This window comes from Ornithorhynchus anatinus, chromosome 2 (genome assembly GCF_004115215.2).
Source record: "Ornithorhynchus anatinus isolate Pmale09 chromosome 2, mOrnAna1.pri.v4, whole genome shotgun sequence".
NCBI classification, from domain to species: Eukaryota; Metazoa; Chordata; class Mammalia; order Monotremata; family Ornithorhynchidae; genus Ornithorhynchus; species Ornithorhynchus anatinus.
The window spans coordinates 34,208,197-34,225,451 of record NC_041729.1 but is presented as its reverse complement, the minus strand read 5'-3'; the positions used below and the strand labels follow the sequence as shown (position 1 = coordinate 34,225,451).

Sequence of the window (17,255 nt, the reverse complement as noted above, 5' to 3'; positions counted from 1 at the left end):
AAGTGCTTTGGGTTGGAAGAGGGGAGAGCAAAGGGATGAATAAAATGAGAGGTAGGTACCAAAGTTCTTTGGGTTGGAAGAGGGGAGAGCAAAGGGATGAATAAAATGAGAGGTAGGTACAGAAGTGCTTTGGGTTGGAAGGGGGAAGAGCAAAGGGATAAATAAAATGAGAAGTAGGTACAGAAGCGCTTTGGGTTGAGGGGAGAGCAAAGGGGTAAATAAAATGACAAGGGGAACAAAGGGATAAATAAAATGACATATGGACAGAAGTGATATGGGGATGGAAGAGCAGAGGGAGTGAAGTCAGGGCAACACAGAAGGGAGGGGGAGATGAAGAAAAGGGGGGCTTAGTCTGGGAAGGCCTCTTGGAGGAGATGGGCCTTCAGTAAGGCTTTGAAGAGGGGGAGAGTAACTGTCTTGTTGGATATGAGGAGGGAGGGTGCTCCGGGCCAGAGGCAGGACCGGGGCCGGGGGTCGGCGGTGAGAAAGGCGAGGTGGAGGCAGAGCGAAAAGGTCAGCACCAGAGGAGCCAAGTGTGCAGGCAGGGTTGGAAGAGAGAAGCGAGGTGAGGTAGGAGGGGACAAGGCGAATCCATCTGGTGTCCCCTTCCTTCCCTGCCACTCGCGAGCTCCTCCGCTTGCCCCGGTATCATAATGGTATTCAGCGAGTGCTTACCGGGTGGAGGGCACTGTACCCTTACCATGGGAGAACTTGGGAGAGTACAATAAAAATGGTCACATTTGCCGTCCACAATCAGCTTACAGTCTAGAGAGGGAGACACACTGGAATATATAAAGTGCGGATAGGTAGCTTAGTGGTGTGGGGTTTAAATCTTCCCCTTTTTGTCTTCCTCCACAGAGGGTCCTTTAAGGGCTGGATTGGCCAAGGTGATGGAGTGGGTTTAGTGGCCCTGTTTGTTAGTCGGTGCAAAGGGGTCTTCTGTTTCTTCTCCGGTCTTCTGTTTCTTCTCCGTTTCTCTTCTCCCTTAGCTAAGGACTGTCTCCTGCCCCGGAGAAAGTAACACCAACATCTCCTTTCTCCAGGAAAGGCAGTGGGAGTAACTTCTCAACTTGTTAACTCTCGGGGATAAAGCAGACTCACTCTTTTCAGTCACCGGTGTTTATTAAGCCCTTACCGTGTGCAGAGCACTATCCTACATGCTTGGGAGAGTACGATGTAACAGAACTGGTAGACATGTTCCCTGCCCACGACGAGTTTGCCCCTTGCTGCCTTTTCTCTGGGAATAAGTAATGCTCATAACTTTCCTCTGCATCCCTTTTCCACTCAGCTCCCATCACCACCACCACCAAAGGACAAGGAGAATGCGCTTCACTTCCAGATGCATAGTTCACTCCTCTCGGTGTTGCCTATTTTTTGATGATTTGACCTTTTGCTTTATAAACATGGGCCATTACTTATTACCATTTTGGTTACTTTTGGAGAAAATGTGATTTCCCAAGACCGTGTTCATGAAAGCTGAAGATGATTTGTAATGAGCGTTTCCCCAAATTTGCTTAGAATATGAGGTTCGAGTTTGAAGTAGCAAACTTAATTTAGAGGCTTTCCCCACGGTGGTCTAAGCTTTCGTTTAGTCTTTGACTTTTGTACGATAAGTGATGGTCTTAAAGATCATTAGAGGTTCTGAGTATTTTCTTGAGGTAAATGTTGGTTAACTCTACTTCATATCCACCAATTCGATGGTTTCCAACAAAACGGGGGGTGGTAACTGTAAGAGCTGTGTGTAAAAGTGAATTTAATGAGCATACACCATACCAGGAAGTAGAGTCAGGGACTTTAACACATATTGCCTCCGAATAGTATTGTATGATGGCATGACATTCTTAGTGTTTATCGAATGCTGTCATCTCCTGGACAAAAGCAAGGGTCTGCTCATTTTGATGTGTTGGGCCCTGCCCAGTTGTTCATTACCCAAATGAGGAAAGGGAGGCCCAAGACTCAGACATAAGAACGTAATGGGTGATTAGGAGCCACTTTAGCCAAAAGAACAGGAGGAGACTGGGTGTGGGGGTGATTATAGTCATGTCAAGTGAATGCTGCCCGTCTCACATCTGGATTAGTGAGTTGGTTGCTCAGCATAGGAGCTAGCTCCAGGAATTCGAGTTGCCTTGGTATCTGGTTTTTCAGCCAGGACTTGTTCCTCAGCTTGGTTTAGATCTTTTTTTTCCCCCTTCCTCCCTCTCCTCCTTACCCTATCCCTTCCTGGAATTTCAGCTCGAAGAAAGAAAGAGGTAAACAACCTTTGGGTGTTTTGAGGGGGGCATTTCATTACTACTGCTCACCTTTTGCCAGCCAAGAAAGCCAAGTACTTTTGAAGCCCTGGATGACTGTGAAAGCAATTCAGAGAAGAGCGGCTGCTGGACACATCTGGGCTGTGAGACTCCTCCTTGAACACAAGCCACTTTATCTTTCTCCCTTAAACTACACTATGTCATTCCATTAAAGCCCACCGTGTGCGAGTGTAGATTAACTTTATCTTTGAACTTCAGCTCCTCGGCTGTAGACCCGCTCAGTTAAGGCCAAGGGGACGGCATTCATAGATGACTGTAGACCGACCTACATTTCCAGTTATCTTGTGTGTTTCTGTAGCTTCCAGCAGATCATAGTTCCCCCTTTTTTTGTTTAAGGTAATTGTTAACCGCTTACTACGAGCCAGGCACTGTTCTGAGGGCTGGGGTAGATACAAGGTAATGAGGTTGGATCCAGTCCATGTCCCACATTGGGCTTGCAGTCTTAATCCCCATTTTACAGAGGAGGTAACTGAGGCCCGGAGAGGCTAAGCGACCTGCCCGAGGGCACACAGCAGACAAGTGGCGGAGCTGGGATTAGAAACCATTACCTTCTGACTCCCAGACCCGGGCTGTAACCCCTAGGCCAGGCAGCTTTCTAGTCTTGAGTTCAAGTTTCTCTGCATCTTGAGTAGCCTCGCAAGCAGTTGTCTATCCCTCAAGTCCTGTGACCCCAAGGAGATTAGATGGCATAAAGTTTGTTGGAAGGAGGTAGACATGATAAGGTTACTGCAGCCTATTAGTGCCGTCCAGCTGCATAAGAATGCCAGCTTCCTAGGGTCAGCAGGTGAGGGCGGTTTTCTCACGGAGGCCTTTCATCCACAGTCTTAAAACTCTGGACAAGTTCTTGGGTCCGTGGGGGAGAGTCTGCTCCGATGCTGACATCATCTGGCAGGCCAACTTCATTGCAATTCTTGAGTTCAGGATTGCTCCAGCATTCAGTTGTCGGTACATCCTGGAATTCCGTGACCTCGGGAATCTGCCAAATGCTGCAGAAATCTTGCTGAAATGGTCCATTTCCTCAAATGATTCTTCATCCCCTTTCAGGCTTAATGAGGTTTCTCTCTGTGTGTTCTGAAAAGCACTCTTTGATTGGAAAATTAATCCAGTGATTCAATATTCTATATTTATTCATCCATTCAGTCATGTTTATTAAGCCCTTACTGTGGGCAGAGCACTGTACTGAGCACTTGAGAATAATTGAGGACCTACTGAGGGCAGAACACTGTTCTAATTCATGAAATATTGAGAAATTAGGTGAAGTGCCTTCTAGTTGAAAATTCTCTCTGGAAACAGCTGTAACTGAATTTGACCAGCTTTTCGGTCCATCACTCAGTGAAAGCAGAGTATTGTACTTAGACTGTAAGCCCGTCAAACGGCAGGGACTGTCTCTATCTGTTGCCGACTTGTTCATTCCAAGCGCTTAGTACGGTGCTCTGCACATAGTAAGCGCTCAATAAATACTATTGAATGAATGAATGAATGTACTACGTCCTTGGGAAAGTAATACGACGGAGTTCTGGTGGGGGATGGGGAGCAGTTAATGGCATTTAGGTGCTTACTATGTGCCAGGCACTGTACTGAAGCGCTGGGGTAGATCAAAGCTGATCAGGTGGACACAGTCCATCTCCCATATGGAACTCACAGTCTTCATCCTCATTTGAAAGATGAGGTTAACTGAGGCCCAGAGAAGTGAAGCGACCTGCCCAAGGTCACACAGCAGACAAGTGGAGAGGCTGCGGTTAGAACCCTCTGACTCTCAAGCCTGCGCTCTTTCCGCTAAATCGCACCGCTCAGGTACTAGACACATTCCCTGTCCATAAGAGAAGCAGCGTGGCTCAGTGGAAAGAGCACAGGCTTGGGAGTCAGAGGTTGTGGGTTCGAATCCTGGCTCTGCCACTTGTCAGCTGTGTGATTGTGGGCAAGTCACTTAACTTCTCTGTGCCTCAGTTCCCTCATAGGTAAAATGGGGATGAAGACTGTGAACCTCACGTGGGACAACCTGATTACCCTGTATCTACCCCAGCGCTTAGAATAGTACTCTGCACATAGTAAGTGCTTAACAAATACCAACATTATTATTATTATAAGGAACATTCAGTTTAGAGTCCTTTGTTTTACAGGTCTACTCTATACTTCCAGAATAAATCTCTTAGAAACAGTGATGACAGGAGGAGGAGGTGGTTGGCACCAGGTACACACTGGCATGGATCGGCAGGGGATGGAGCTTGGGTAGCAGGGGCCATGGAATGGCGGTAGAGGTCATGGGTAGAGCCAATTTAGCGGAGGAGGGATGTATTAAGCACTTACTCTGGGCCAAGCACAGGGATTGATCCAAGAGAACCAGATGGAGAAGCAACGTGGCCTAATGGCTAGAGCACGGCCCTAAGAGTCAAAAGGTCATGGCGTTCTAAGCCCGGCTCTACAACTTGTTTGCTGTGTGACTTTGGGCAAGTCTCTTCAATCCTCTGGGCCTCACTTACGTCATCTGTAAAACAGGGATTGAGAGTGTGAGTCCCACGTGCGACGGGGACTGTGTCCAAGCCAAATTGCTTGTATAATAATAGAATTTGGTAAGCACTCACTATGTGCCAGGCACTGTATTAAGCACTGGGGTAGATCCACAGTTGTTATTAATAATGCCCGCAATTATTAGATCTTTTAAAGCTGGACATGGAGAGCCAGCTCTGCCATCACTGCCCAGTTCTACCTTATTGGAGAGTTTGGAAGAAGCCCTTGCCTCCTATCCCCCCCCAACCCTCCTTCCCAGCCCCCGCAACTAGATTTCTCCTCTGCCCTTGGCAGTGTCTCCTCATGATGCCCAAGACCTTCTGCCTGCCCTTAAAGTAGAAGCTGTCTAAAATAAATGCCAGACAAAGGAATAGAGACTCTGGGGAATAAAGTGTTTAGTCATTAGGCCGGTAATTGGATAGTGCGAAAAAGAAAGCAGAAAGGGAGGGAGGAATGCTAAGGCTCGTCAGGAGATAATGAAGTTGAGAGACTTAGGTCCAGAAGGTTGTTCCAGATAGTAGAGGACAGAGCTCTTGGAACAATGAAAGGGCTGAGGTCAGTTGTTTTAAGAAAAATGGTCACTTCCAATCTGGGCAAATTAGGCAGGTGGAAAAAGAACTAGAAAATGGGATCCAGAAAGCGAGAGTGCCTTTCGGGAGGCAAACTAACAGTCTGCGAGGAAGCGGAGGCGTACAACCTATGATGGGGAAGCGGATCTTATACATGACGGAGACTTCTTATGCAACCTGATCGGCTGGAATGGAAGCACCTACGAGTGAGCCCCAACATCGGATGACAAGACAGTGACCAGCAACGTGTCTTCAGACGAGACCCGTCTTCCGCTAGGCTCACCTCAGCACAGCGGCACCAGGCTTTCTAAATACGGGAGGTGCATCCCCGAAGGATCCTTGAACCTGCTGGGTGGTGAGCTGGAGATGGGAAACTTGGAAAGGAAGAAATATCCCCCTAAAGCATCCCGCGGCCCGATTCCCAACAGCGAAACCCAGTTGTGGGCTTCTGGGAAACACTAACTCTTCAGATTAATCTGGAGAATGTTTTTGGCTTCTTTTGAGCAGTGGCATCACACAGTCTCTGAGGTTGAGGCAAAGCCACTGTGACTAAGAGGAAACTATCAGCCATCTCTGTTCCTAGTAAAGAGGCACCTTCTGGTCCTGAGGACTCCTGAGTAAACCAATTCTCACGGATTGATGAACCTCCATTTAGGAAGTAGGGTCCGTGGGCCATGTTCTGGAAGAGGAATCAAGTTGTGGTTTTCATTACTAGATCCTGACTCATAGTGTGAGCCTGGGCAAGTCTTGAGGCCTCAGGTTCTTCCTCGTCTTTAAACGTACTTTCCTCCCTCAATAACTTGTTTGGTGAATTCCGGTAATAAGGTCATATCTGTGAAATACTTTGGCTCTCAGCATCTCTATTCACTGTTATATCCTGGGTGCTTGAAAAAGACTACTGATGGCGAAGTTCACCTGAGGGTGAACTTGGGAGGTGGCAGGGCCTAGTGAATAGAGCACGGGACCTGGGTTCTAATTCCGGCTCCCACATTTATAGTAATAATAATAAAAATAATTGTGGTATTTAAGGGCTACCTATATGTCTGGCACTGTATACTAAGTGCTGAGGGGGAATGCGTCCAAATCCGGTTGGACACAATCCCTGGCCCACATAGCGCTCACAGGCTTAATCCCCATTTTACAGATGAGGTAACTGAGGCCCAGAGAAATAAAACACTTTCCCAAGGTCACACAACAGACAAGTGGCGGAACGGGGATTAGAACCCATTACCTTCTGACTCCCAGGCCCGTGTTCTATCCATTAGGCCATGCCGCTTTGCTGCTTGTTTGCTGTGGGATCTTGGGCAAGTCACTTCACTTCTCTGCGCTTCAGCCACCTCAACTGTAAAATGGGAATTAAGACTGTAACCCCCAAGTTCGACAGGGACTGTCCCACCTGATCAGCTTACTTCTATCCAGTGCTTAGTACAGTGCCTGGCACATGGTAAGCGCTTACCAGATATCACTGAATAGGGGGCGGGAGTGGGGGTTGCGAGGGCGATTGAAGAGCCCAGTGCAGGACCAACAAGTCCGAAAAGGATGAGGCACCCCACAGACTGTCCCTTATTGTTCTGCCATGGTTATGAAGGATGTGGTCACCCACGGTTAGTAGACTGTGTGCTTGAGTTGTCATTAGCGGCCAAGGTTTGCACTGAGCCATCCGCAGACTCTCACCCAGTCCCCCGGTAGCCGACGGCGAGCACTGTGAGACAGTTGGTTGAACAGAAAATGTCGGGGTGCCCTCGTCTGGTTTGGATATCGTCTGGTTTGAGCGAGACCCTCATTAGCCATTGTACTAATTGTTGGGGTCTTCAGCAAGCCCTAGTTAGCTAGCCCGTGGTAATATGCAGCTCGGGCTAAAAGGGATGTCTCATTTTCTGCCCCCAGAATGGCTCCGTCAGTCATTATTGAGTGCTTACCGTGTGCCTTTCATCAACCAATCAATAGAATCTATTGAACACTTATTCTTTGTGAGCACTCTGCTAAGTGCTTGGGAGAATACATCTATTTTATTCCTGCCCACAACAGGCTTGCAGTCTAGAGGATGGGATCAATCATATTTATTGAGTATTTATTGTGTGCAGAGCAATGTACCAAGCACTTGGCAGAGTCGGTAGACAAGTTCCCTGCCCGCAACCATGGTTTGCTTCTGGTCCCCACCTTGTGGAACCCAGGAGTCTCCTTCCCCCTGCAGCCCTGAGGATCTCTGAGCTGGAGACAGCTATTTCTGGCTTGTCTCCAGCTCAGAGCACGGAGCTGCAATCAGTCAATCCGTGGTATTTATCGAGCGATTGCTGTGTGCGGAGCCCTGTACTAAGCACTTGAGAGAGTAGAGTATAACAAAGTTGTTAGACACCTTCCCCACAGGCAAATAAGGAATGTTTGATCTCCCGAAAGTAAGAAAGTAAAGAAGAGTTCCCCGATTATTGCTAGGCTTTAATGCTTGGGATGGGGAGATATTGTTATTATTGTTAGTGCTATTATTGTTATGGTATTTAAGTGCTTACTATGTGCTAAGCACTGTATTTCAGACCGTTTTCAGTATTATTTTTTTTACCATTTTGTACCATTGATGTTATGTCAGGCTGAAAGATAAAGATGTATGAAGGGATTTCAGAAGATTGGTTGTCTCCAATAAATTCCGTTGAGGAGGATTATTTCATGTGCTTAGTACAGTGCATTGTGTCCAGTAGCTACTCAAATGCCATTATGGCTTGTACGAGCAGGTGTAGAGTTGAAGGGAAATGTAAAAGAAGTCATGGCCTCCGTCCTTGAAGACCTTACATTCATATGAGGGAAAGATGGGCAAAGAGATGCACATAAATTCTGAGTTAGTTAAACCATGTAATTTGATCAAGATGATAATCAGTAGTATTTAGGGAGTGTTTACTACATGGAGAACACTGGGCTAAATGCTTGGGACAGTACAACGCAACAGAATTAGCAGGCGCATTCCCTGCTCATAACAAGCATACAACCTAGCAGGAAGACAGACATTAATTTAAATAAATTATATATAATACATAATTTTAAAAAATGTACATATGGGCTGATAATGAAACTAATAGTAGTGATGGCAATTATGAAGTGCTTACTTTGTTCCAAGCCCTCGGGCAGGTCCAATAGAATTGGAATAGACACAGTGCCTGGCCCACACTGGGCTCACAGCCAAAGAAGGAGAGGGCAGGTATTGTATCCCCATTTTACAGATGGGGAAACTGAGGCACAGACAAGTTTAAGTGACTTCCTCGGGGGGACACAGGAAAGCGGTGGAGTTGAAGGTAAACCTGGGTGTCACGCCTATCCACAAGGCTGTGAAAAAAGTTTAATCTGGGAAGGAAAAGAGGTGTGGTTTTTGTAGAGTTTGAAGTCGAAGGGGGCGGGGGGAAAGGAGTGTTTTGGTGAAGAGGAAAAGCATTTTAAGTTGAAGGGAATTTCCTTTTTGAGGGTGGCGAGCAGATTTCCTGAAGAGAAGGGATGAGTATGGGCAGAGATGAAGAGGGCAGTTTAAGAGGGAAGGATCCAGTGGTTGGAGAGCCTCGAACACATGGTCCAAAAAGTTTTAATGACTAGTGGGGTAACGAGAGACCACTGTATGCTTTTAAGGAGAGAAGCCAGTGAGATGATCAGCTCAACCTTGGAGAAGCACAATTCCCGCTGTACACTGTGTGGTGGAAATCCTGCAAGGAGGCATGGAGAGGAGCAGCCAAGGGATAGGGGCTGTTGCAGCGCTGTGCCAGAAGGAGGAAGGGAGGCACAGATTTCAGTCAATCAACCGTATTGAGCGCTTTCGGTGTGCAAAGCACTGTACTGAACGCTTGGGAGAATCCACTCTAACTCAGTATAGACATGTTCTCTGCCCACAAGTAGTTCTGTGAAGTGTTGCTGAGGAAGATGTGGCAGGATTTGGTGACCAGCAGGACATGGGGCCGGTGTGAGAGTGAGGCAGCAAAGAAGACTCCAAGGTTGTGAGGTTGTGGGGATAGGTAGGGTGGCAGGAGCTTTTAGAAGGAAAGAATAGGTTCAGTTTCAAGGGAAGCAGCGTGGCTCAGTGGAAAGAGCCCGATCTTGGGAGTCAGAGGTCATGGGTTCAAATCCAGGATCTGCAACTTGTCAGCTGGGTGACTGTGGGCAAGTCACTTTACTTCTTTGTGCCTCAGTTTCCTCATCTGTAAAATGGGGATAAACTGTGAGCCTCATGTGGGACAACCTGATTACCCTGTATCTACCCCAGTGCTTAGAACAGTTCTCTGCACATAGTAAGCGCTTAACAAATACCAGCATTATTATTATTATTATTTTGTGTTGTTAAAGGTGGGAGCATTCGATAAGAGATGTCCCCAGCCAGAAGAAAACACAAGAGTCCAGAAAAGATGAGAGGGCAGGGCAGGAGATAGGATTTGGGGATCATGGAAGTAGTAGTTGAAATTTGGGTTCTAATCCCGGCTCTGCCACTTGTCTGCTGTGGGACCTTGGGCAAGTCACTTAACATCTCTGTGCCTCTATTACCTCATCTGTAAAATAGGGATTAAGACTGAGCCCCATGTGGTACAACCTGATTACCTTGTATCTCACCCAGAGCTTAGAACAGTGCTTGGCATGTCGTAAGTGCTTAAAAAATCACCATTATTATTATTATTATTATTATTATTATCTCTGTGCCTCTGTTACCTCATTGTAAAAAGGGGATTAAGACTGTCAGTCCCACGTGGAATAGGGATTGTGTCCAACATGATTTGCTTGTACAGTGCTTAGTACAGTGCCTGGCACAGAGTAAACGCTAAACAAATACCACAATTATTATTATTAGCCACATGAACAAATGAATTCCCCAAAAGAGTAAGAAATGACATGAACCAAGGGCTCCATCCTTGAGGTGCGTCCACAGTTAAAGGGTGAAGAGAGGAGCAGGATCTTCATATCTTTTTTTTCTTTCCTACCCCATGTATAAATTGCTTCGTGCCCGCCTCCCCCGCTGGGCTGTGAGCTCCTCCAGGTTAGGGATACTGTCTCCCAACTCTATTGTACTCTCCCAAGGACTTGAGACAGAGCTCTGCCTGCAGTAAGTGCTGAAAGAGAGCTAGGAGGGGGATCCAGGATAAAAAAAGTCTTTAAAACCTAGGCCAGGGAGAGTTTGAAGTTGGGTAACTGACGGTGTTGGGGATAGTAGAGATGAAGAGGAATAGAACAGAATGAGGAAGAGGGTGAAATCCAGATTGCATGGGATACATTAGGGAGGGAAGAAAATGAGCAACCTATAATCAATCAATGCTATTTATTGAGCACTTCCTTTATGTAAAGCACCATACTAAGCACTTGGGAAAGTGGCTTCTTGTGGGCAGGAATAGGTTGATATATTGTACTCTACCAAGTGCTGAGTACAATGCTTTGCACTGTAAGAGCTCAATAAATTTGTTTGAATGAATTAATTTAACAGAGTTGCACGATGTGCTTCCTGCCCAAAATGAGCTTCCATTGTAAGCTGCATGTTTGTGAAAGAGAGGGCTGGAGAGACAGTGGGATGATGGTTTTTTTCCCCCCATAAATAGAAGATTTGAGCACATTTGAAGATAGAGGAGAAGGAACCCGAGAACAGGGAGAGGTTAATGGTATCAGTGAGAGGAGAAGAGGGTGGAAACGAGGTTTTTTGCGACATAAGGAGGATCTCTGGTATATGTGGAAGGATTAGACTTCTGGAGCCGAAAGGACATCTGAGAGTCATGGGGGAACAAAAGGAGGATAGGAGGCTGTGGGAGAAGCAATATGAGTAGTGTGGGTGAAAAGTAGATCATAAACATTGGCATTAGAAAGGAAAGCTAAGAGTTATGAGTGAAATCAAACAGCGAAATGAGCTGGTAGGAAACTTGTTTTCTAGAACTCTAGAAGTAGAAATAAATGGGAGTTCTTTGAGAAGGACAGTGGAAGAGCTGAAAAAAAGCTCTTTGTTCTTGAGACATGTACCTGAAAGAAGTAGAGAGAAAGTAATGTGTTGACTGGAAGACAGAGTGGGAATAAGGAAGAATAAGGTTTCATCAGCCAGATTAAGCTATGTAGGCTCCACATATTGCAGAACTCGAATTCCAGGTCATGCAGTGTCAAGTTATTTTTGACTATTAGAGTGTAACGGGTTCCCAAATATTCCCGGATTTCAATGTGACGCTGTTCATCTGGGGTATTTAGTCAGGGGTCTGGCCCATTTATAACACAAGTGTGTGTCTTCTTTCTAGCACGTGGATATGGAGAACTCTTATCTTTGTGGATATTTGAAGATTAAAGGCCTAACTGAGGTAAGCTCTTGCTTCAAAATAGTAAGAAAAGAGACGAACATTAAGCAAACCCATATAATTAGGGCCAGGGAATATTAGATCCTTAGATTCTTGAAGGTTTTCTGTTGTCTTCACATTAGAATGAGAATGCTAACCTAAAACCGAACAGTCTTGCTGATGGGGGTAATAAAAACTAACATTTGGAAAAGCGTCCTGTTCCCGGCCGTTCCCCTAGTCAGAGCTTGAAATCTGGGGGGTCACCAGTGACACGAGATTTCAGGTTAGCTCTAGAAAGTGAACCTCTGTCAGGGGTTCTTCATCGGAGTTGGTGCTGACTCACCGCCCTTGTCACCATCTTGCCAGAGACCGAGAATTCACCCTCCATTCACAGCATGAGGGAACAGGAATCCGACTATTATGAGTAGGGATGGCGGAGGCAGCAGGGAGAATGGAATTGTGGGCGTGTAAGGAGACAACGGCACGCTGCCACTCTGCGCCTTCTGCTCTGCTGAGAGGTAATCATCGGCAGCCCCGCTTTGTTTCTGACAACTTCCTCTTGAGGAGAAATTTTGACCTCTGGCCCTCGCGCACATTAGACCAGTGCTACTCTTGAACCTTCACAATCGAGGCCTTTGGTGAAATAGGTTGTCTTTCCAGGGACCTTTTGAGCTTTCACCTTTCTGACACTTAATAACCGCTTCTCCTCAGCACGGCTTCGGGCGGCAGCCAGATCGGATGGTGTGCTCGCAGTTATGTAATTCTCTCCTTTCATTTTTAGTGGGAGGATTGAGAATTTTTTAAAGAGCGGGTCAGCAAAGCAGCAGCTGCTATTTTTTTTTCTGGAGCGTAGCAATTAGTTTGGAGTGACAGCAAATCAGAAGTGGGAATGGCCTTCTGGCCCAGAATGCATATTGATTTGTCTGCGATGACCTCCCTCATGCTGCCCTTTTCTTTCACATTTCCCACTCTTCCCTCCGTCTCCCCCTCCCCACAGATGGGTGGTGGCCGTGTACCTAGACTTTATTATTGGCAGCTTTTTCCAAAGAGTTTCACCCCCTCGGTTTGGGAATTTTATCAAATGGAGTAGTGAGAGCGATGAAAATTGCCTTAAGTCTTTATTTAAGAAAGATTGCTTTTTTGCTTTTTAAATTTCTACATTATTAGGCAGCCACACAGCATTGCATAGTGGGTAGAGCAGGGGCCTGGAAGTCAGAAGGTCACAGGTTCTAATCCCAGCTCCGCCACTTGTCTGCTGTGGGACCTTGGGCAAAACACTTCACTTCTCTGTGCCTCAGTTCCCTCATCTGTAAAGTGGGGATTAAGACTGTGAGCCCCATGTGGGTCAGGAACTGTTTCCAAGCCAATTTACTTGTATCCACCCCAGCATTTAATACAGTGCTTGGTACGCAGTAAGTGCTTAAATACCACAATTATTATTATTGATAAGAATAATATCTAAGTGTGAAAAGCTTTCAACTTCGATGGGACTTTTTTTTAGCGGGGGGATTATTAGGTTGATAATATTTTGAAGCGCCTTTGTTTTGCAAGAAGGCAAATGTAATTGCTATGGCTCTCAGCTTTCCTTGCTGAATTGGAGCCATATGGAACTGTTCTGCTTTCATGAGAGGTGATCAAATATTGCTTTGACACCGCTGGAAGCAAGGTGCTTTTCTGTATCAAAACCTGGTCCATTGTGGTGAGGTGGAATTGCATTAGAGCCGAGTGGGGAAAAGTGGGAAGAGAATATTGAAGGATCACTGGAGCTATTAGGAAAATTAATGGAAATTGTCCAATTGAGTTCTTGGTACTTCGGTTCTTTGGGAGAACAATATCCACGGTTCTAAATACTCTAAACACTCTTTTTGGAAACTTTTAAAACTCCCTGCAACTATATATATATGTATTTGGAGGGAAAAGAGACTGACTCAGTTTCCCTTTCTTTCAATATCAGTGGCAAAAATACAGGAAACTTCCGTACATGGACAGGTCAGATTGGTATCTAGAATCTTTCCTGCCGGTGAACCAACATTTAATTGCTAGTGTCCGTGGCTCTCTAGCTACTGTGTGCTAACTGTTTTCCTCCAACCATCAGAATTAGAAAAGCCTTTGGGAACACTCCTCGTCGTAAGATCAATCAATCGTATTTATTGGGCGCGTACTGTGTGCAGAGCCCTGTACTAAGCGCTTGAGAGAGCAGTATAAAAATATAACAGACACATTCCCTGCCCACAACAAGCTTACAAGTCTAGAGGGGGATGCAGACTTTAAATAAACTAAAGCTATGTACACAGGTACTTTGGAGCTTGGAAAGGGGATGAATAAGGGAGAAAGTCAAGGTGATACAGAAGGGTGCAGAAGAAAAGAAAAAGAAGGCTTAGTCAGGGAAAGCATCTTAGAGGAGATGTGCCTTCACTAAGGCTTTGAACAGGGGCAGAGTAAATGTCTGTTGGCTATGAAGAGGGAGCGCGTTCCAGGCCAGAGGCAGAACGGGGGTGAAAAGTTGGCAGTGAGATAGGTGAGATCAAGGTACAGTGAGTAGGTTGGCATTAGAGGGTTGTAGTAGGAGAGCAGCATGACGAGGTAGGAAGGGGCAAGGTGGTGCTTTAAAGCCAATGGTAAGGGGTTTCTTTTTGATGTTCAGGTGGATGGGCAACACTGGGGGTTCCTGAGGAGTGGGAAAACATGGCCTGAATGTTTTTTGTAGATAAATGATCTAAGCAGCAGACTCATGTATGGACTGGAGTGGGGAGAGATGGGAGGCAGGCAGGTCAGCAGGGGAGCTGATGCAGTAATCAGGGTGGGAAAGGATAAATGCTTGGATTACCGCTGTTGCAGTTTGGATGGAGATCAAACAGGAGCAATTACTGAGCACCTTCTGTAAGAAGAGTACTGTTTTAAGCCCTTGGGATAGTAGGATGGAGGTAGAAGACATGATCCCTGCCCTCAAGAAGCTTGTTTTTCTGGGGGTGGGAGGGAAAGACAAAAAATCATTTACAGAGTCTGTAAATTGGTATCAATCAGTGGTATTTATTGAGTGCTTACCGTGTGCAGAGCACTGTACTAAGTGCTTTGGAAGGTTCAATATAACAGAGTTGGTAGGCATGTTTATACAAAAGTGCTTTGGGAGGTTGATGGGGGAAAAAAGGGGGGAGGGCAAGAAGTGCCAGGGTGATTGTTGAGACGATGTGTCCTGGGAAGAAAAAATATAATCTTAAGCAAAATGTGTTGTTTTGATATTTTGATTTTGGCTTCAGGAGTACCCAACCCTTACTACCTTCTTTGAAGGGGAAATAATCAGCAAGAAGCACCCATTCTTAACCCGAAAATGGGACGCAGATGAAGATGTGGATCGTAAACACTGGGTGAGTACTTTTTGACAGATCGAACCCTGCCCCCCCACCCTCCCTCCTTTATGTTATTTTAAGTGCTTGCTATGTGTACTAAGTCCTGGAGTAGATACAAGCTGATGGGGTTCAACTCTGTCCATGGCCCTCATGGGGTTCACGGTCTTAATTCCCGTTTGACAGTTGAAGTACCCGAGGCCCAGAGAAGTGACTTGCCCAGGGTCATACAGCAGACAAGTGGCAGTGCTGAGGTTAGAACCTAGGTCCTTCAGACTCCCAGGCCTGTGCTCTATCCACTAGGCCATGCTGCTGCTTCAAGAGCCGCTTAATAACCTTGTAAGAAATTTTGCTCTTAGGTAACTGCCTGTCAGTGCCTTGAGGAATAAAGATAAATGCTGTTTTCTAAAAAGCCGTATTCTGTGGTTGTTCTCTTTTCGAACTGACCCTTTGGGAAGCTCGAGCTATTAAGAGGTAGAATTAAAAACAGAAACAAGTTCTAAAAATGGCAGAACAATCTTGGTGTGTATGTGTGCACACACGCTTGTTAGTATGAGAGAAATAGGAGCTGTGAATCCCCCTCTAGACTGTAACCTCATTGTGGGCAGGGAATATGTCCGTTTAATAAAAATAATAATAATAATAATAATGATGATGTTGGTATTTGTTAAGCGCTTACTATGTGCAGAGCACTGTTCTAAGCGCTGGGGTAGATAACAGGGTAATCAGGTTGTCCCACATGAGGCTCACAGTTAATACCCATTTTATTCATTCATTCATTCAATAGTATTTATTGAGCGCTTACTATGTGCAGAGCACTGTACTAAGCGCTTGGGATGAACAAGTCGGCAACAGATAGAGACGGTCCCTGCCGTTTGACGGGCTTACAGTCTAATCGGGGGAGACGGACAGACAAGAACAATGGCACTAAACAGCGTCAAGGGGAAGAACATCTCGTAAAAACAATGGCAACTAAATAGAATCAAGGCGATGTACAATTCATTAACAAAATAAATAGGGTAACGAAAATATATACAGTTGAGCCGACGAGTACAGTGCTGTGGGGATGGGAAGGGAGAGGTGGAGGAGCAGAGGGAAAAGGGGAAAATGAGGCTTTAGCTGCGGAGAGGTAAAGGGGGGATGGCAGAGGGAGTAGAGGGGGACGAGGAGCTCAGTCTGGGAACGCCTCTTGGAGGAGGTGATTTTTAAGATGAGGTAACTGAGGCACAGAGAAGTTAAGTGACTTGCCCACAGTCACACAGCTGACAAGGGGCAGAGCCGGGAGTCGAACTCATGACCTCTGACTCTGAAGCCCAGGCTCTTTTCCACTGAGCCACGCTTTCTCCCAAGTGCTTAGTGCAGTGCTCTGTGCTCAGTAAATATGCTTGAATGAATGAATCCAGCTGGGACCTGAACCGTGATCAGGACCTGGCCAGCGATCACCATCAGTAAAAGCCATCTCTTCACGTAAAGGAGTGCTATGCCTTCTGCCTGCATAAATCATTCTTTCTTGGGAATTCTCCAGGGATGAAAAGCCAATTGGTAACTTGCCCAAATAGAGGATGCTTTATTCAACGCTTGACGCTTTTCAGTAAATACAGTGCCTGGTCATATTTCTGAACCTCTTGTGGAAAGAGTCTCCCCTGGGATACAAACAGAAAGCCCCCTCTTAAGCTCTTAATCGGTGGTATTAGGAGCCATTCTCTTGTCTCTTTCACTGGAGTTTTCCTCAGCCCATTTTTCTTTTTGTTTTTCCTCGTGGCCAGGAAATGAACCCTCTGGAAGAAGTTACTCTGTACAGTGCAGTTACCTCACACCACTGCAGGGCTTGGGCTATGTTGGTGGCTCAGCTGTCTCCCCCAGTGACTCTAGGGTAATATTGTTCAGTGTAATACTGCTCCTGCCTGAGCCATCAAGGAAAGTAGGCCAAGTGGAAATGGTATGAGCAGGACTGCGAAGTCCAAAAGAGGAGAGGAGACCAAAGAGAGACATATGAGATGCGGAAAGAGACCTGTTCCCCTTGAACCTGACTCAGTAGCAAAATGGAACTCATAAAGCAAAGGTTTTTCCCCTTCCTTTCTGGCCCCAGCCAAAAAGTGGAATCCTGTCTCCCTAAGATTTCAAGGAACCTTGGAAGCGAGAGTTTCTTGGTGGTCTGTACAATATGGAGAGTGTTCCAGAATTTGACTTTCACACAACTTGAAATTTCTTCCTCGTTCTTTTCACCACTAGCCAAATTTTCAGGCTCCCTTCTCCAACTCT

General features: G+C 46.0%; 1 protein-coding gene across 1 annotated transcript in view; it reads left to right on the top strand.

Annotated features, from left to right (window-relative positions):
- GID4 (GID complex subunit 4 homolog) overlaps window positions 1-17,255 on the top strand; it is a 29,005-nt gene that overhangs the window by 1,354 nt on the left and 10,396 nt on the right. Inside the window, 2 exon segments of the mRNA XM_029057965.2 lie at window positions 11,614-11,673; window positions 14,907-15,014. Coding sequence (XP_028913798.1) covers window positions 11,614-11,673; window positions 14,907-15,014 — 168 coding nt within the window.